We start from the raw sequence: 21,692 nt of genomic DNA, 5'->3' as shown, positions 1-21,692 counted from the left end.
GGGTTCAAGCGATCCTCCTGCCTCAGCCTCCTGAGTAGCTGGGACTACAGGCATGCGCCACCATGCCCGGCTAATTTTTTCTATATGTATTTTTAGTTGGCCAGATAATTTCATTCTATTTTTAGTAGAGACGAGGTCTCACTCTTGCTCAGGCTGGTCTCCAACTCCTGAGCTTGAGCGATCCACCTGCCTCGGCCTCCCACAGGACTAGGATTACAGACGTGAGCCACCGCGCCTGGCCCCTGCATTAATTTTTTATTTTTTTTTTGTTGGTTTTCAAGCTCCTTATCAAATCCGTTGATCTTACTTGTGATACACGTTTTTAATTCCATAACTGACATTTCTAAAACTCTTTTTAGGTTGCAGTACCTGGCTGGAGGCCTAGTGCGATCATCTGGGGGTGTTGAAACAGCCTGCAGTTCCCAGAGCAGTTATCCTGGCTTTTTTTTTCTGAAACCTCTTTCCTCAGACTAAACACATAGGTTTGGAGTTCACCTGTTCTCCGCAAGGATTTCTGTTGCTCAGTGTAAAGAAGGAGAGGTAATCTGAAGTTTCACTCATGCTGGTAGGTACTAACTTTGGTGTTGCTGGAAATTTGTATCTTTTGGACTTCAAACCCTTGGCAGAGTGTTCAGCTGCCATTGGTGGACTAGGTTAGGGAATCCCCAGTTCCCAGGCCTCTAGATGCTGTGCGTGAATCCTGGGGGGACTAGATGGATACCAAGCTGGCAAACTTGCTCTCAAAACTCCTGGGGTTCAGGTGCTGGCTGTGATAGTGATGGGTTGGATGATCTCTTGCTTCAGGATTATACTCAAGCAAGAGAAAGGTAGATGCGCTGGGTGCCTGGGACAGAAGAGGCGGGTGCCTCTTGAAGAGGTTAGCAGAGGCAGGCAGCTGTGGGATGTAGAAGATGCTTTCAACTTTCTGTCTTGGCTGTGTCATGAGTCTCTGTCCTTCAGGACCACGAAAGCACCCAGATTCCCAGCTCCCACCGTTGTCTAACTGTAGCAGAGGTGCTGAATTCACCTTAACCTCCTGTCCACAATTCTACCAGACTGGCTCTTGGTTGTGGCTGAAATGCTCTAGGAGGTGAGGTGTAGTCATGTCAAGTAATTGCCTACAGGGGTGGGAGGCTCCTCCCAGAAGACACAGGCAGCTGAGGGAGAGAACTGGCAACCCCACCTTCCCCCATGGGAGGTAGTAGCTTTTGACCTTGTGGCACACAAAAGCACTTGCTGTGGCTTCTTAGAGGCATACAAGTGAGTCCCAAGCTCCACGGAAGCCTGTGTGTGACAGGTGTTCTGTTAGAGGCAGGGCAGCTACTTCCAAGGGCCCTGGCCTAATCATCCCCTGCAAAACACAGACCAGTCCAGAATGGAAACATCCCTTCAGCTGCATATGCCTGAATAGCAGTGGCCAAGAGAGAGGAGGAAGAGGAGAAGGCCCCAAATAGTGGGGAGCTGATGAGTTGCTCCACTTTGCATTTAGGGACCCTCTGACGTAGTGCGCTCTTCTCTCAGCTGAAAGTAACCTGGCCTAAATGCCCAGGCTCCAGAAAATCTACAGTTCCTCCAGGTGCCACCATTCCCCAAGGCTGCATGGTCTGAATGAGTGCTGAATGATGGGGCACTGTCTGTGGACTGAGCAATGTAGAGACCCAGGGCTCAGATTCCCAGGTCAGGACTGCTAGTGAAATACTGCCTAGCCATGAAGGAGGGGAAATGACCTCACCCTCTGTGCAGAGCCCAGCCACAGTGAGCAGAGTACTACTGGGGATGTTCCCCCCAATTCAAGCCTAGAACTGGCCATCCCACAGCTCACCTGTGCCAGAAGCTCACACTTGGGAGCCGAGGCAGCTACGTCCACAGAATTGGGTTGTTGGAAGAGGGAGGTTCTTGTATCTACACCTCTTCTTGGGTTCTGGCGCTGCTTCTGCTCTGGGGTAGGGTCACTCTCCTGCCCTATAGACTTTTCTGCTCTCATGTCTCTACTGTTCGGGGTGCAGACAACTTTGCATCATGAGCCAGAAGCTCTCTGGTGCAGGAGAGTGTGCATTCTGCCTTCCTCTGTCCTTAAAAAGCAATTGTGGCACTTCCCAATCCCCTTGAGGCAGCTTGCCCAGGTGAGAACTCCAGGAATACTGTTGCTCTCCTGCCTCTCCCTGTTCCTTTGAGTTTATCTCAGTCCAAATGGGTTCTTGGGAATGTTGTGTGGGATCCAGTAAAAGGGAGACTGAGGGGCTGTGACTTCCCCCACAAGACAGAGGCCCCCAGCCTGTGTGCAGGCGCTATGGCACCTGCCATCTCAGATGGAGCATGTTGTGGGGGGCAGCAACACTACATGGGCCCACAGCCCACTGGTCTGCTCCCAAGAAGCCCTCAGTTCAGTGATGGCAGCAGGTCCTGGATTTGTCAGGGTAGAAGGGCTCTCTGACAGATTGGGAGCTGGAAGACTGGCACAGATAGGAGGGGAGGAAAAGTAAACACTCCCACCTTCCTCTTCCACTAGGCGCTCAAACCCTCAATCATTAGGCTCTGCCAAAACCTTTCTTTTTTTTTGTTCTGTTCCACAACTTCTTCCCGTGTGACCTCCAGTAAGGGTAGATTCTGGTACCTTTCCCACATATTTCACCTGGGCTATGGTTTCTTCCCTGAAACTTATTCTCCTATTTAGGATGATCTGGTGACCAACGAGTCAGGTAGGTCATCTATGCCTGTTTCTCTCTGGTAAGTGTTTTTATGCAATTCTAATTATTGAATAGTTTTCAACAGAAGTTAAAACTAACAAATACTGTACTAAAATGAAGTAAAGACTTCTAAGCATCTGTAAAACAATATTAATACTGAGACAGGATATCTTGGTGGTCTCATGTTCATGTACAATATGTAAGTGATAAAGGTTGACATATTTTTGATATAATTTCTGAATTAGAATAGTGCATGTCTACATAAACCCATATCATCTTTAATTTTTTTATTTTTCCCCAGCTTTTCTTTTCACTTCACAATAAAGCATTCCTAACTTTTAAAAAAGTATCAACTATTTCATAAACAAACTTTGATTTGACAAACTAAATTGTGAAAAGTCAAGTGGTCGCAGAAGGTTGGGAATCTTACCCACAAACTCTTCTTTCTTGAATAAACTGGAGGACCCCCATCTATCAGGGATTCCAGCTTCAGGCCTTGATTACTCCCTTTTTTCTTTCTTTCCTGCTGTAGCAAACATCCGCCAAAAAAACAGACAACACTTTGTGAAGATGAATATAGCAGTTGCCACACAGGCCAGCAGGAACCCAATCACATCCAGAGAGTGGTACTGGAACCACGTGAGGTCGTGGGCTGCGACCCGAAGGTGTTTGGCTCCTTTGTGGCGCATGACAAACTCGATCCAGAAGACTGCTCGGTCTAGAGGTTTCATGGGCTGATCGTGATGAATTCTTGATAATTTCATAGCATTCTCTTTATACCTGGAAAGAGAAAACATAAAGATTCCAACACTGAAAGTAAGTTTACTGGCTAAACATATCAAATTCATGAAAGGTTTTTGAAAAGTGTCCTACAAATGATTCAAAGGAAATGTCACAAAATTGACATAGAATTTGAATATTTTAATATGAGTCATTATAGACAGCTTGATCTTTAAATTGGAATATTATTCTTAAATATATTTTTTAAAGGGAAAATGGGAGGTCAGGCGGGAAAGTTACTATCTTTCTAGCAGAGCAAATATTATGAGCCATTCCACGTGCTGTAAGTAAGATAGTGGAAATGCAATCTGAGAATGATCATCTTGATGTTTTCAAAGGGAATTGTGTCATGGTAGTTGAAATGCCTCCTGAGAAGTCTCTCTGCTTCTATTCTACTTCTCTGTCTCCTACTCTCTGTTTCCTAACCGGTACCCAAAACGAATTTCTATGAAACAAGTGTCATATTATTACACTCCGAGAATAAGATTTCCATCTGGATTCTCATCCCATTAAGAATCTGTTCTTCATTCTACAGGACCCTGCATTGTCAGTCCCTGAACATCTCCTAACCCTTTCCCCACGCACCTTCTCTTCCAGGGAAGTTGTCCTTCTCTTGCCCTTTTAGCTACCACGTGTGTACTCACCTTACCACCTTTAAACTTTTTGTCCCCTCTCTCCCTAACTTGGAACATCCTTCACTGAAACAAAACAATGGTTGCTTCTATCTCTTTTTGAGGCTTCCCCTTAAATGTTAACTGTCAGAGAGGCTTTTCCTGGTACGGTAGCACCCCTGGGATTTCCTCTTTTTTAGTGTGGTTATTTTTGATTTTGATCTTAGAGTTTTAAAATATGTTGTATATCTTCTGAAATAAACCCTTAAATAGGAAATGCGTAAGATAAATGTACATACTCTGAGTAAACCGCTTAAATGCTAAAAATTAACTCAAAAATTATGTAGATGCCAACGTACCTATCGCTCAGACCATGATATGTGGTATCACACCTGCCTAGTAGTATCCCCTTTTCATAGACCATTTTAGTCACTACCCCCATTCTCAAATTAAGTGTGACCTGACTTCTAACAGTATAGATTAGCTTTGCTTATTTATATCATTAAGTCATACAGTGTGTCCGTATTTGTGTCTATCTTTTTATAGCAGTCGTTAATTTTATTGCTGTGTAGTATAACCTTGATTGACAAATGCTACAGATTATTTCTTCATATTACGATTGATACATATTATGATACTAATGTTTTTGGACACTACTAATAATTCTGGTTTAAATATTCTAGTATATGTATCATCAGGTTTATATATTTATAGATTTCTGCTTCTTATATATTTGGGTGAGGAATTGATGAGATAAGGGTGTGTGTATAATTATGATATTTTTGTTGACTCTGTATTTTATCAAAGTATATTTTTAATTACTAAATATAAAATTTTTAATTATCATTTCCTTGACTATTTTTAAATCATATATAGTATGGCTAGACCATGTATCTTTATGATTTTGAATCTTTAAAAATTTACTGAGTTGTGATCTATAACCTATTATATGGTAAGTTCAGGTAACTATTATATATATTCTTGACAAATGTGTATTTCCACTTTATACACACAAACACATGTGTACATATACATGTACATATATATGCTATACATAAATATCTAAACATATGTCACATAGATTACACGTTTATATTGTGTTCTTCCAATGCTTTATGTCCTTAATCATTATTTTGTCTTTTCTTTGTTTAGATTTTATATTAATACAAGTACTGGTATATTTACATTTATATCTAACATCTCATTCTGTATTTTCTCTTCAATTTTCCAATCTGTTTTATTTTTATTTTCTAATTTTTTGTTGCCTTCTTTTAAAGTATTCTTATCACTTATTGTTTACCATTTTTTTAAAGTATTCCTTTAGGTGATACTTCCTTATATAGCAATATTACCGATAGTAGTAATAAGTGCTGAATTGATAGTAGCTGGTCTAGGCATAACATTTTCCAAATTATTTCCTGAGGTATATGGAAACAATTAATTATTAAAGATTTATTTTATCAAAATTAAAAATTTGTGCTTCAAAGGGTATCATTAAGAATGTATAAAACCAACCCATCCAGAATGGAAGAAAATATTTAAAAATCATATATCTGATAAGAGATGTTATCACAATATATAAAGTATTCTTATAAATCAATAATAAAATAAATTAAAATTAACAAAATGTCCAAAAGATTAAAATAGAACTTTCTCCAAAGAAGATATGTGGATGACCAGTAAGCACAGGAAGAGATGCTCACTATTTTTAGATATAAGAGAAATACAAATTAAGACTAATGAGAGACTACTTTACACCCACTATAATGGCTATAATAAAAAGAGAGATGAGGAGTGTTGGAAACAATATGAAGAAATTGAAACCCTCCTATTCTGCTGGTAGCAATGAAAAATGGTACATGTGCATTGGAGAACAATTTGGCATTTTTTCATAACCAAAATTTGTCATATGGCCCAGCAATTCCACTAATAATTTCTACTGCCATAATATAAGAAACATATTTTCACACCAAAATGTGTATAACCATGTTTATAATTGGAACAAACAAAATGTCCATGAGCTGATAAATGGATGGATTAATTCTGGTACATTCATAGACAAAGGAATATTATACAGCAATAAAAGGGAACAAAATATGGATACATGCAACAACATGGATAAAACTAAAAGCAATATGCCTAGTGAAAAAAACTATTTACAAAACACCATAAATTGTATGATTCTTTTTTTTTTTTTTTTGACAGAGTCTCACTCTGTTGCCCAGGCTAGAGTGAGTGCCGTGGCGTCAGCCTAGCTCACAGCAACCTCAAACTCCTGGGCTCAAGCGATCCTCCTGTCTCAGCCTCCTGAGTAGCTGGGACTACAGGCATGCACCACCATGCCCGGCTAATTTTTTCTATATATTTTTAGCTGTCCATATAATTTCTTTCTATTTTTTGTAGAGATGGGGTCTCGCTCTTGCTCAGGCTGGTCTCGAACTCCTGAGCTCAAACAATCCACCCACCTCGGCCTCCCAGAGTGCTAGGATTACAGGCATGAGCCACCGCGCCCGGCCAAATTGTATGATTCTATTTATGTCTGATTTCTAGAAAGGGTAATCCACAGAGACAAAAATAAATTGATATTTACCTGAGGTTAGGGGCTTATTGCAAAAGATTTCTATGTCCTATGAAGTTTCACTGGGGTTGATAAAAAAGTTCTAAAATTATGTTATTGTGATGGCTTAATGATTCTTTAAAGATACTAAATATATTTATATTTTATACTCTAAATAGGTGAATTTTATGCATTGTAAATTATATGTCATCAAAACCTATTAAAGTGATGATAATATAAAAGTAAATTTGGGGCAAGAAAAAAGTAACACATTCAGAAATTTTAGGAATTGAATTAAAATATTTAATCATATTTCTAAGTTCATTACTCCTTTTAACTTTGAATTCTGTCTTTTTTTTAAAATTCATCCATTATATTTATCTATATATAGGAAGTTATTTTTATGTAGAAGATTTTTGCACTAAATGAATACTCATTAAATTTGTAGAGTTCAATGCAACTGTGAAATTGCATTGAACTGGTAAAAAATAAAAGCAGATTTCACATTGGTTATGTAATTTAAATTCTTTCAATATTAATATACTAAAAAGGGATGAATCTCATCTTCCTTGTTGACAAGAAAACCTATCTATATATACCGCATAGCAAAAAAATTAATATACTCACATAGGGTCATTAATGACTGTCTTCAAAGCATTGAGCAAATCTGTACTTGACAGTGTGTTGATGTCCACTCTAACAGCTGCTCCCTTGGCCTTCATGTGAGCAATGTTGTCTGGTTGATCCGCAAACAAAGGAATACCCACCATTGGGACCCCATGGTAGATGGCCTCATAGACGCCATTGGCTCCACCATGAGTTATAAAAGCCTTGGTTTTTGGATGACCTAGAATTGGGTGAATATCAGTAAAATTATTCATTACAAGTCTTAGGAACAAAATGAGAAATGCACACTACAGGACACTGAAAGTGATAATGTTTTCTAGATAACAGATTAGAATACCCATGAAACTGCCCTGAAATTGCTGTCAGATTTCAGAGGAGGAAGCACCTACTTTTGCTGGAGAGGAAAGTGAAGCCTGCATGGAAGAAAAGGCGTGTGACTTGAGAATGGAAAAATGAATACAAGATTAGCAAGCAGAGAAGATGAAAAAGCACATTTTCAATAAAAGAAATAAAATGTGTGAAAAATAAAAAAAGGAAGAAGAAAAGAAAAAGATTGGGCATATGTTAAACACATATTCTCTTAAAGAAATAGTGCAGTCGCTGAGTCTGACTTGTAGAGTGTCCAAGGCAGCAGGGAGTGTCATGGGAGCAGTGCTGAAATCAGAGGAAGGACAGGCCACACTTCCCTGCGAAGGTGTTAACACATTATAATAAAGCCTAGGGATTTATTCCCATAGAAAATGCAGTCACTGGTAATAGAAGAGCAACTGTTATTTTTCCGTGTCATGTGGAATAACCTTGCAGTAGGGAAAAGGATAGGAGTGCAGTTGTAGAAATAGGAGACAGAGAGACAACCCAGGAAGGTATTGAAAAATTATCTGAGAAGCAATTACACTTCATATAAAGATACTTTGTTTTTGGACATAAAGAATATGAGTGTACGTAACAAAATGCCAACTGTTATAGTTTATTTTTCCCCCTAGGGCTTGAAAATAAATATAGTCAGGTTTATTTTTGAGGTTTCAAAAATAAATATTTAATATGTTAGTTGCTGTTGACCTACAATCACTCTAACTGGCTGTTAATCATATATTCAGTATTTTTTTCTCCAATATCTTACCAAGAAGGTCATTCTGGGGCAACCACTTGTACATCTGAGTATTGGATCCTAAGGCATCTGGTTTGTTGCCATCAAATCTCCATAGAACCTGATAGGGTAAAGAAAATACCTTGTTCTATGGGTGGAATTTTGAAGTTATGGCACAGTAAAACTCTAAAGGGGTTATCAATCATCTAGTTAAATCCCCTCCATATAAAAGATGAGGAAATGAGAACAAGGTTGTAAAGTAATGAGAACTACTAAAACTCTGAGGTAAACAGGATAACCAGATTTCACGTGCTTATGGTTACAATCACTTTGGTATATAAAGAATTTTAAGTAACATAGACTAATGATACTTTCAATGGTAAATTCAAATGCTTAAGAAATTGACAATGTATGTATAAAACACATACATCAGTAATGATGTTTGCATTTATTTTACTTGTGTATTTTCTACTAGCTGCCATTTTCTAAATTTAATAATATTCTGTTCATTCTTCCTTTTAAATGTTTATATTTAATTATCTTGGACACTTAGTTGTACATATGTATACATGATGTCTTCATACAGGCATACAATGTGTAACATTCAAATCATGATAATTGTAGTAGCTATCACCTCAAGCATTTGAGTGATGTGAGTAGTAGTTTGTTTATATCTACTTTTTATATAAGTCATTTCTTTACAGTTTGACATTATTTGATTTACAAAAATAATCTGTAAGATGAGCTACTGCACTTCTTCCAAGAAAAAGTGTAAGTGGCAATTTTTGACAAAAATTCAGAGTGTCACTGCTATTTTTAGTTTTGTTTTTTTTTTTTTTTTTTTTTTTTTTTGAGACAGAGTCTCACCCTGTTGCCCAGGCTAGAGTGAGTGCCGTGGCGTCAGCCTAGCTCATAGCAACCTCAAACTCCTGAGCTCAAGCGATCCTCCTGTCTTAGCCTCCCGAGTAGCTGGGACTACAGGCATGCGCCACCATGCCTGGCTAATTTTTTCTATATATATTTTTAGCTGTCCATATAATTTCTTTCTATTTTTAGTAGAGGTGGGGTCTCGCTCTTGCTCAGGCTGGTCTCGAACTCCTGAGCTCAAACGATCTGCCCACCTCGGCCTCCCAGAGTGCTAGGATTACAGGCATGAGCCACCGCGCCCGGCCTATTTTTAGTTTTGAAAATTCTTTGAATGTAGAAAAATAGAGCTGGTGGTCAATTTATGAATAACAACACAGCTGTTGAAAAAGTCTAAAATTCTGTTTTGCTAAATTTTGCTTCATAGATCATTAACACTTAGATGATAGGCTACAGCAGTGATTCATATGGTCTGCTATAACTGAACCATTTCCATGCTCAGTACTAAAATAAGCTTATTGTAGACTTTCAAGGCAATCTTTATAAACATGAATAAAATTTAGAAGTGTTTACCTTCCACTTGTTATTTGAGTGTTGAAGTATTTTGAGTTTTCAGCAAAAAAGTAGCACAGGTCATTAGGAAAATTCTATGTCAGACAGAAAACTTAAAAAGTAATTCACAAATACACATAGACTGCAAATGTATTGTTTATATTATTAATGGGAAATAACTTTCCTACTGTATCTTATGGAAGGGGTATCTGAACCTCTTCCCATTCCTGCCTTCATTCTGATTGATTCCTTCTTTTACTCCATGCTCCTTCCTCAATCCAAAGGAGGTGTTTGTCTAGTGGTTTGATCAGAGTCTTGTGGGGCCACGTTTTAAAATGCACAGGTTCTACTGTAAGGACAGGATCCCATCTGCATCTTTACATTCCATCCAGGCCCCGTCCAGCAAGGCAGGCAAGTTTTTCTTTCTCTGATTCTACTTGGCTAGGCAGGTACCTGGAGTAGTGATTTCTCAGCCCAAGCCATCCTTTCTCTCAGTAGAACCCTGAACAGCACACCAAATAGGCTTATTCCAAATTTATAGGAGGTACAAAGAAGGTCAGATTGCATGGGAAGGCTAAACTGCAATGCAGTGCAGACTTTTTTCAATACCTGCTTATTGTTTTTGTGCTAGTGCAAACACTCACTAAAATTTAACTCCTTTCTGATAATATCTGTAGTGTATACTGTGCCCTCAGGAAGTCTGTTACAATAGGATTGAATGACAGGGTAGAATTGGGTGATTACTGTGTACATGCTTTCAATACCATGAGATTTAATAATATCAAAACTTCACTGCACCTTTTCAGTATATTTGTTATGATCACAATGTTAATGTCAAAGTTATTACAAATGAAATCCCTCCTCGTTACTACTGTGGCATCTTCCATATATATTTTAGTTTTTGAGCTGATATATCTGAGATAAGTAGAGCTATCCTAACAGATAACCTTTAGGACAGAAAATTTCTGCAGCTGTACTCTTTACAAAGTTTAACAGAGTGATTCAGTAGCTGTCCACCATCAGGCACTTTATCTAACCTTTTGTGGGATCTGGGCAAGGGCTGAAGCAATCACATTGGCTCTTTCTTCTGTCATGTTACTGATCATGGACCCCAGAGAAAATACCACAACACCATTTTCTCCAGAGCTCTGGACAAAGTCTTCCATCTCCTGTGAAGAAAGAATGTGTTCCATCACAAACAGGTATCAGTATAAGAAACATACTTGAAAAGATTGTTAAAAACATCTAAAGAGAAAATCAAGTATTATCAGAAATTATTACAGCAAGGGCTGTTTTTTAACTGAGCTAATCACTAAGTTTTTTGGAAAGTAATGTGTATTAAGAGATAGATGGCTTCTATCATGGATATTTGTGCAAATCTGTGTTTGCATGTGTATGCATGTATGTATGTGTGGGGGAGGAAGAAATGAAGTAGAGCTATTAGAATGTAGTTGGGAGAGACAATGCTAGAAAATATTATACCCAGACTCTCCATTTATTATTGTATTTGCTATTATAATTTAGTTTTTAAATGTGGCTTCATTTGGCTTTAGTTCTATATGGTTGTAGATCTAAATCACTTTTGTTCATTGCAGGCATTTCCTGTAGATTTTTTTTTTTGTTTGTTTGGAGCCATTGGAGTCATTCTCTGAGTATTATAAGGAGGAAATCTTACTAAGACTTGGGATGATTTTATATCTACATTTCTTCAGTTCTATAATCTTTTCTACCTCACTTAAAGTTTGTCAGAATTTGGCAGTGTTTTCCCACACACGCACACACAAAATAGGTGAAGGCTAATAATCACTGCTATTCAGTATTATGATATTGTGGTTTAGAATTTCAGTGAAATAGTCCCAAGGATTCCATTTATATATAGAAGTGGATGGTCTATAGTTACATAGTTGAATGATCATACTTCCTAGGTCATTGTTTAGGTTTGAGACATTTTTTATTCTGAAATTACACTTGCAATTGATGTGCTGTTATAACTGTCTGGGAGGGACTGTCATTATCCCCTCCCTGTGTCCCACAGACAGCACCTTTGCCACACTGGAGAGAACCACCAGGCCTTTCTGTCATGGAGATCGGGTGATTCTCCTGAGTAGTTCACTGGCAAGATGTGAAATTCTTGGTGAATATGTGCTTGCTTGGAGTGGATTGAGAATTATTTTGACTTGTATTTTGCATTCTGTGCCAATTTTTAAATTTTAATACATTCTATATAGGAATATTCTAAACTATTCAATGTATTCTCCCACCAAAGAAAACAACCAACCAACCCCCGCCCCCCCCCCGAAAAAAAGCAAAGAGGAGAAACTACAAAAAGAAATGTAGAACCAAGTGTTTCCTGTACATCTCATCCAAATCATATACTCTTTTTTTGTTGTTGTTCCTTTCGTATTAAATTCCTTGTTTCTTTCTCTCTGCAAAATAATGATCAATGTCTTTCTACATAACAAGTAAACTTTCACATGTTAATCCTTGGGATGAACTATCTATTTAAAACACTTGTTCACACAAAAAAATAGTCTTACCCAATGACATCAGTTTTAATAGGAGAGTCACTGCACTTTTAACACTATTCCATGTCATACATGGGACATCCAGGTATTCTGTGTGATTCAAGTTACCTGAAGCCACATTTCATGTAACTTGTGTTCAATGTTTTGTCTCACTGGCTGACTGCCTATAAAAACCTTCGTTCATTCAGTATGAAGTAATACAACTTCTCTTTACAGATTCATTACTGATCTCACTCTGTGACACCTTTATAAAAACAATATAAGATCAATGTAAGAAATTTTGTAATAGTATGAAAAATCAAGAAAAAGATATTGAGTTTCATCCAAACTCTCTGTATACAGATAGTCCCAATTTAAAGTTTATGTGCTTTCATTATTATTTTTATTCTGTTTATATTCTGTTTATTCTCAATGTATTTATGTGACATATGTTTAGAAAATTTTAATCTTATTGTATATAAATTGAAATCATAGAAAAAATTGTGATCTTATTCTCTTTATCATTTTGCCCCTCAGTTTCCAAAAAAACTTGCATTATGGTTGATTAATTATTTTTTGGTAAAATTATTGTAGTAATATGGTATGAACATAGGATAAGTTTTTAATCTTTTTTAATATAAGATATTTAAACTACTTCCAGTATTAATTTTATGAATATCTACCACAAATGTTGAATCTGCCCACCTTGATTTATTTTTGGTTTATATACTTTCATATACATATACTTTGAAACCAACAGCTATATGCATTTTTAAAACGCTTGATATGTTTTGCCGAATGTCTTACAATTTTAAAATACACAGGTATTATCTCAGAACTTAATATGTAATGGAAAAGTTAGCAATTTGTAGGAATAATTACTTTATATAATAATTAGAGAACACATTTCACAACTATTGACTTGAATTCAAATCATTATGCAAGTTAGTAGCAATGGCTAGTATTAGTATTTATCATTATTTTACTACTAGTTTTCCTGTTCCTTATCCTCCTTCTCCTACTCTCTTCCCTTCTTACTGGCATTATCATCTTCCCTTAAAGTAAATGGGGAAATTTATTAATAGGGTTAGAGTGCACAGAATTTTCATTAATCTTACCTCTCCTTTTGTCTTTTGTGAAAATTACCATAAGCAATTTACATTTAACATAAATTTTGGATTTTATCTTTGAATAAGATTTCAGTTTTATGTTGGTGCTAATAAAAAGGTAGACATAAAATATCTCATAAGATATTACATTAATATGATAGTGCACTAAAAAGCTTACTTTTCCTTTTGTGTTAAAAGTATGACGTCACAGTAGAATATATTGGGTTCTTGTGTTCCATCATATGGAATATTATTTTATATGCTGGCAGAATTCTTTTGTAATTCATAATTAAGGTCACTTTTCAGATACAATTAATAGAATTTATTTGATCTTTATTTTATATATGGACTCTACATGTACTCTGAACTTCTCTGTTAGGCAATTATGATGTCCAGACAAAAAGTTTCCTCAGGGAACTTTATTGAGGTATCCTACAGACTTGGCCTAAGGCAGGAAACACCTGCTCTGACAAGGTAAACCATCCCTTTTATGCTCTAAGAGGTAAAACTCTGGGATCTCAGTGAGGAATGATTTCAATGCTGGAGTGAAACAAGTAAACAAGTTTTGCTGTCAATATTTGGGAACACTTTTATATTGGTGAGGAATGGTGTCCTTTTAAGCTAGAATAATGGTGAAGAGCCTCAACTCTTACAATAATAAACAAAACCAAACAAATCAGAATATATTCACCTTAGGCAGTGGTTTGGCAGGTTTGCAATGGTGTCCTCCAATGAAATGAAAATTTGGTAAGAGTGGGCGAGGAAAATCAAAATCCCAGTAGTTTCGAATAAGCCACATATCAGCTTTCTTCATTGTCTCATAGAACGTAGTGGGTCTGCCTGAATGGGAGAAAGAAAAGAAAACATAGAGGACACAAGAGAGTTGTCATGAGAATAGAAAAGTAATTTCCTGAAAGGAGTTGGAATAATGTAGCCAAAGATATATAAAATGTTTGTGCTTTGATAAAACAAACACATACACATATTGATATATAGGCATGATTGAATTCCCATGTACTATATATGTTGCACCTAGGTTTGTATAAGAAAAGCAAAGTGCTAAGAGAATTTTTAGAGGACAGTGTCTCTAGTATTACATCAGCATATTCACAATCATCAGTAATTATTAACATAAGCCACTCTGGAATTACCCATGCATTTGTTTATTTTCTAAAGCTGTTGTACTAACAAACATACATTTACACATATCTTTGAGCTCTGCTATCAATTAATCCTACAAAACACATAAAAATCTTCATTGTAATAAGTACTGAATAGAGTTTCAACAGTTGATGAAGGTAGTCTCATGATCCTTGGTTCTCCAAATGTATAAAGAGTTTTTCTGAAAATATGGTTGAAATTCTTGTACATACTACTTCTTTGGGTTCATGTGAAGATCTTAATAATATTATTATTTTAAGAATAAATACATAATATTTACACATGGAAGCTAGAATTCTTTAAAAATTATAGAAATGTATAGAATTTGCTACCCCTTCATTTGGCTCATATTTTACTTAATGCAGAAATAAAATAATAAATTATAGACACAAACTTAGATGTTCACACGTCAGCAAGATTTTAGGCATTAAAACAGATAATCTCCAAGCCCATAGTGAAGGAATGTAGAAACATTGGAAACCTCAAATTTTAGTTGTTTGTTTCTGAGATAGACCTCTCTCAAATCTGAAGGAATTCTTTTGGTTATACAGAAAAAATATTTTAATTTCTAAATAAGAAAATTAAGGTACATAAGGAGAAACAACTTCCTCAAAGCTACATTAATAGTTGTGCTAGAACAATGTTAACTCCTCAATCAACACACATCTGCCTTCATCAAGATTTTTCTTGATATGTCCATTCACTTTATTAGAGTTTAGAAGATGTGTAATAAAGTAGATACTAGATTGCTTAAAGAAATACCAAGTGCTTTAATTTGCATATTCATGACTTCATGGGTGTACTGTAGAAGTGGTGGCCACAAGGTTCTAACTGATCCTATGATTTTTCCATAATATTTGTGAGATTGATAGATCATCTTATATTTTCATTTCATAATTGCATTTATAAAACACACAATTGTCTGATTCATAGTCATACAAGCTCACCTTCCAAGGCATAAGGAAAGATAGGAATTAACAACCACCAGTTAAAAACATGACTTACCTAGTACTTCACTGTAGAACTGATCCCACTTCTTCAAATTAATTGTTTGGAACCAAAAATCAAAATAAAGCACATATATCATATTTTTTACCCGCTCCATGAATGTCATTTGATCACTTAATTCTGACATAACTACAGGTACGTAGGAAGGAGGGAATAGAAGTCCTCCACCATGCTTCTCAAATGCATAGCCAGGAGAGAAGCGGAGACTATACACAAGGGGTGTTTTAAGTATCTCAGCCAGGAGCTCACCACAGGGACCAATGGCATCTGCAAGAACCACATCAAACTTTGACTCTTGTAGCCTTGTCATAATTTTCTTGTTTAAAACAACATTTTCACAGAGCTTTTTCACAATTTCAGAAAATTTCCACATGATTTCCTCTATTTGTGAAAAATGTGACCAAAATGTAGCTTTTGGAATATCATATGTCCATTTATCAACCAGTTGGATGATAACATCTTCAAAATCACTTTTAGTTAAAGATGTAGGAAAAACTTCAAATTTAATACCAGCTGCTTTTTTCGGATCAACAACAATGGAAACAGAATGTGTCAATACAGTCACCTCATGTCCTCTCTGGACAAGTTCATCCAGGATTGTCTTCATATTCATCCAGTGGCTGTAGTCTGTGGGCCACACCAGCACCTTTCCACAAGTCCCAGAGCTAAAGTAACCACTCAGTTGTATCAGCAGAAGAACTGAAGTCAATTTCATGGGCATTTTGGTGAAGTGCAATGCTTCTTTTACATTTGATGTTCCTTTCTGCCATTTCTCATACTTGTATCCAAGGATAAATCAATCAAGTTAAAATTTAACTCATATAGTTAAAAGTAACTACATTATTTGAACAATGGGAGCATGTGGTTTATAAGTAAACAAGGCAAAGGTAGATGAGCTCTTATTTACTGAAGTGTGTTTAATGTCCCTTTCATGTAATTGTAAGTGCTATAATCCAGCTAATTTTGATGACCTGGCATGTGCAAGTAATAGCCAATTGAATCCAGAAGCATATAAAAAGTACACTATGACCAACTGTGATTTATCCAGAAAAGTAAGGATTGTTTAACATACAAAAATCAATCACATACTTTTACATGATTAAAACCCTTCACAAAGTAGTGTTAGAAGAAATTTTCCCAACATGATAAAAAATGTCTATGAAAACTCACAACTAACATCATATTTTTTGGTGAAAAACAAAAAAAGATTTTTTTTCTAAGGTTAGGAAGAAAACAAAGTTGCCTTGTTTCATCACTTCTACTCTACAGTGTACTGGAAGTTTGAGTCAGATCATTAAACAATAAAAAGAAATAAAAGTCATCCAGATAGGAAAAGAAGCACAACTATTTCTATTCACAGATGATGTGATCTTGTATGTATAGGAAATCATAAGGAATCCACATCAAAAAAAAAAACTATTAGAGCTAATAAACAAATTCAGAAAAGTTGTAAAATACAAGAGCATCACACAAAAGTCAATTGTATTTTTCTCTCTAGAGTAGCAATGGAAAAAAAATCCATTTACAATAGCTTCAAAATGAACAAAATAGTTATAAATAAATTTAACCATGGAAGTGAAATTCTTGTACACTAAAACTACAAAATATTGCCCAAAGAAATGAATTAAGAAAAAAATAAGTGGAAAAACATTCCATGTTCATATACTTAATATTATAGAGATAACAATAACCATCAAAGTTATCTACAGATTAGAGGAAATTCCGACCAACATTTCAATGACCATTTTGATAAACTTGTAAAAATTAATCCTAAAATTCATATGGAATTGTAAAGGGCCCTCAATAGCCATCACAATACTGTCAGAGAAGAACCAAGTTGGAGGACTCACATTTTCCAATTTCAAAGCCAACAACAAATCCGCAATAACCAATACAATGTGATATTGGCATAGAGATTAATGCATATAATTAAATAAAATAGGTGTGACCATCTTTGTAATGTCAACTTATTTTTGACAAGGATATAAAAAGACTTTAATAGAGAAAAGAAGGGTTGTCTTTATTTACGTATTTTTTTTTAAACAAATTGTGCCGGGCAAATTGGATACTCATATACTACAGAAGAAAGGTGGATTCTTGTCTCACACCATATTCTAAAATTAACTCCTTAGGAATTAAAAACCTACATGTAGGAGATAGAACTATAAAACTGTTAGGAAAATAAAATGAGTAAATCTTTGTGAAATTAAACTTGGCAATGGTTTCTTGGATATGACACCAAAAGGACAAGTAACTAATAGAGAAATAGATAATTTTTAATAAAAATTACATGTTTCATTAAAATTTAATACTTTTGAGCTTCAAAGGACACCATGAAGAAAGTGAAAATACAGCAAACAGAATTGGAGACTATATCTGCAAATTATACATCTGATAAGGGGCCTATATGAGGAATATATAAAGAGCTCTTAAAATTAAATAATGAAAGGATAAAACAAACCAATTAAAAAGTAGGCAAAGGACAAACAGGTATTTCACCAAAAATAGACAGTAGTCAATAAGCACATAAAAAGTGTTTAACATCATCAAGTACCAAGGAAACGAAAGTCAAAACCACAATAAAACACCACTTGTAAAATAAGTGTGACTCAAATGTTCAGAGATAAAAGAATCATTGACATAAGACAATATTAGAATGAGGTGAGAAAAATTAATACAAAAGCAACTATTTGGATATTATTAAAATCAGAAATGGATTCCCCAATTATGTGAAATGCTATTGTTTATATGAAATAAAATATAATTGAATAGATGAATAAAAGAATGAACAAGATCAGCAGTAGAGAGCATTGGTGAATTCTCAGATTTTCTGACTGACTCTCTGAGCCCTCAACAGGAATCACCTAACATATTAGAAATTGCCAATTAGCTGATTAAAATATGTGTTATTTGTTAACACTTTACATTAGAGCCCTCCTGATGATCTGTTTTACTTCTAAAGCTCTCTTTTTTTCTAATTGTTTTTCTTAATTTTATTTTATTTCAGAATATTATGGGGGTACAAACATTGAGGTTATATAAATTGCTTTTGTACGGTTCTTGACCTTAACCTTTCATGCTATGCTTCACTGAGGAATTTGTGAACTGATTCAATATATTTATTTCAATTTTTAATTCATTCTGTTTTGACTCTTGCAACCTGCATGTACTCCTTTTGATTGACCCATCCAGCTTCAAACATCTCACCCCCTCTGACCTAGGATTACTTATTAATTTATACCAGTCTTTCTGACCTTAATCTTTGCCAGTTGCTCTGAGCCACTGTCATACTCAGGATTCTAGAATATTTACAAATAACAAATGTATGTCTTGTAACTTCTCTACACCAAAGAAAAGTCAATAGAAAGACATCAGAAGAAAAAAATAAGTGCCATAAAAGAACAGAAAATTTAAATAGATCGACTGAGCTTTAAAGAAAAATCACAACAGCTTATAGTTGGATAAACTTTGTGACATGCAAACTAAAAACCAGGAAAATCTGCCAGACTGCCACTGCCTACTTCTGCTCCAATTGAAAATGAGCCTCAAATCCCAAATGTAAAAACTTTCTCAAATGACTTCCCTCTTGAGTCCAAAGAAAGAAGCTTACAAGCTACTCCAGACATTAACCTTTCTTTCTCCTTTTTCCTATACAAATGTCTATTATTAAAGACCTGTTTGCCTGCATGATATGCTTTGCTTTGAAAGCCCATCTGTAATGCTATCTCCTGAAATGAAATACAAATGTTTAAGTGAACTGTCATAGTCTCAGAAATGAGAGACTGATTTAATGGGATCTTTTGCCATGAAGCTACTAACTCAATTTTTCTTTCCATGGCCACCAAATCACCTTTGGTGTATAAAACTTCTGGGGGAGTTTTACACAGGGAAATGTTGGAGCTCAGAAAATGGTATCCTAAAATACAGTGCTTTGACATGCTGAACTAACGAGCAGCCTCGTAATTTATCTCGCTAACCCTCCCTTATCTCTCAACACTCTGTCTCTGCCAAAGCACACGATGAAACTGTTCTCTGAAGTTCCTTTATCTACTTTGAAACTGGACTGAAATCCTCTGCCATATGACTATGGCTCAGTTGAGATGGGAGACACTTCTTGGCCATATTTGCCTGAAATTTAGCCTCTAACACGTAGCTGAGTATATATGAGAAAATGAGGCTGAGAACACCTCCTGAGAAGATATTAATATCATATCCTTTAACTGGGAGCTGTAGGGAATGGGACTCTTGTCTTGTCTCCACCTCTCTGCACAGTAAGAGATAATTCCATCAGTGAGAGTTAGAAGAGTGGCCAAGTGAGCATGTGGATCAAATGCCACAGGCTGCTATTGTTTTTACCAGGATTCAGATTTTTTTTTTTTTTTTTTTTTTTTTTTTTTTGAGTTAGGGTCTTGTTCTGTCACACAGGCTGGAGTGCAGTGGCATGATCATAGCTCTCTGCAACCTCAAATGCCTGGGCTCAAAGAATCCTCTATTCTCACCCTTCAGAGTAGCTGGGACTACAGCTGTGCACCACCACCTCTGGCTATTTTTAAAATTTTTCTGGAGAGAAGGCATCTTGCTGTGTTGCCCAGGCTGGTCTCAAACTCCTGGCCTCAAGTAATCCTCCTGCCTAGGCCTTCCAAATTGCTGGAATTTCAAGTGTAAGCCACTGTGCCCAATCCTTAGTAGATTTTCTTGAATGCATACTTTCTTTTTTTTCTTTTGCTATATGGCCTCAGAACAATTAGGCCTAGAGAATTTAAATAGTTGTTTTTAAGAAGTATTTTCATTAGTGAGCTTTGTTTTACTTAGGTGCTATTCTGTGGATGTTATTCAACTGCCAATAGAGAAGTGGCTGATGCAAGATTTTCTTGTACAATTTCACTCTACATTATGTGTATATATAAGAAAACAGCATAGGCATATTTTTACATACCAGAGAATTGCAATTTAAGGTTAAATATGACATTTAAAAAGTAAGGAAAAGCATGAGATTGAGGCTATGTTTCTGTATGTTTTTGTTTGTTTGTTTTTGTTTATTCTATTATTTCCTAATGCTGAATATAGAGTGATTCCAATATTTAATGCCAGGTGGCAAAAATGGGGGATTGGGAAATGAGAAGTGACTGTCTAATGTGTGCAGTCATCCCTTTGGGATGATGAACAGGCTTTGGATCTAGAGTGTGCTGATAGAAGTACAACGTTGTAGATATAAAAATTTCCAGTGAATTGTATACTTTAAAATGCTTAAAATGGTGAATTTAGTGTTTTGTGATTTTAACTCAATTATAAAAAAACAAGTGGCAGACCAAATTTGGCCCAGTTGCCTTACTTAGCTTCTGAGCCCTTGGTTTAACTATATACGTATTTCCTGCAGAGTTTAAATAGGAAATAATTTTATTTTTATTATCTATGTTGAAATATGTTACATTTAAAAATATATTAGGTAATTTGTGTGAAGACTAAGATCATTGTGTAACAGTTTCTATCCATTTAACAATGACAACTAATATAAATGCATTTATTTTTAAATTGTTTCATGATATTTATATATATTTATAGGGTAAATGTGATATTTTATTACATGCATAGAAAGTATAATGATCAAGTCAGGATATTTACGGTAGCCAATACCTTGAGTATTTATGACTTCTGTGTGTTGTAAAAACCATAAGTCCTCTCTTCTAGCTATCTTGAAAGATACAATATATTTTTGTTAATTATAGTTAACTATAGTTAACCTACACATCAGAAAACATTTCTTTTTTCTAGCTGCATGTTAGTACCCTTTAACCAACCTCTAACCCCCGACACTCCCATAATACCCTTTGCACCTTTGATGTCTATCGTTCTGTTCGCTTTCTTCATGAGACCAACTTCTTTAGCTCCCACGTATGAGTGAGAACATGCAACATTTGTCGTTATATGCCGGGCTTATTCACTTAATATAATGACTTCCAGTTCCATCCATGTTGCTGCAAACGATATGATTTTATTTCTTTTTATGGTCAAAAAGTATTCCATTATGTATAAATAGCACATTTTCTTTTTCCATTCATCTGATGATGGGCACATAGGTTGATTCCATACCTTTGCTATTGTGAATAGTGTTGCAATAAACATGAGGGTGCAGGTATCATTTTGA

General features: G+C 35.7%; 1 protein-coding gene across 3 annotated transcripts; it reads right to left on the bottom strand.

Moving 5' to 3' along the window:
* Window positions 1-2,959: 2,959 nt before the first annotated feature.
* Window positions 2,960-16,303, bottom strand: LOC138374523 (UDP-glucuronosyltransferase 2B4-like). Of its 3 annotated transcripts, XM_069457439.1 has the most exons (7): window positions 15,956-16,303; window positions 15,545-15,604; window positions 14,070-14,218; window positions 10,803-10,934; window positions 8,383-8,470; window positions 7,263-7,482; window positions 2,960-3,467 (listed from the first exon to the last, which is right to left on the bottom strand). In XM_069457439.1, the coding sequence occupies exons 1-7, from the start codon at window positions 16,266-16,268 to the stop codon at window positions 3,188-3,190; spliced, it is 1,242 nt and encodes a 413-aa protein (XP_069313540.1). In that variant the 5' UTR covers window positions 16,269-16,303; the 3' UTR covers window positions 2,960-3,187. The 3 variants fall into 3 exon arrangements, with proteins under 3 accessions (XP_069313540.1, XP_069313538.1, XP_069313539.1); XM_069457437.1 differs by having other exon boundaries at window positions 15,545-16,303; XM_069457438.1 differs by lacking the exon at window positions 15,545-15,604 and having other exon boundaries at window positions 15,797-16,303.
* Between the last annotated feature and the right edge of the window lie 5,389 nt (window positions 16,304-21,692).

Source organism: Eulemur rufifrons, chromosome 24 (genome assembly GCF_041146395.1).
Source record: "Eulemur rufifrons isolate Redbay chromosome 24, OSU_ERuf_1, whole genome shotgun sequence".
Taxonomy (NCBI): domain Eukaryota; kingdom Metazoa; phylum Chordata; class Mammalia; order Primates; family Lemuridae; genus Eulemur; species Eulemur rufifrons.
The sequence above is the reverse complement of the archived record's forward strand: the minus strand, read 5'-3'. Positions and strand labels throughout refer to the sequence as shown.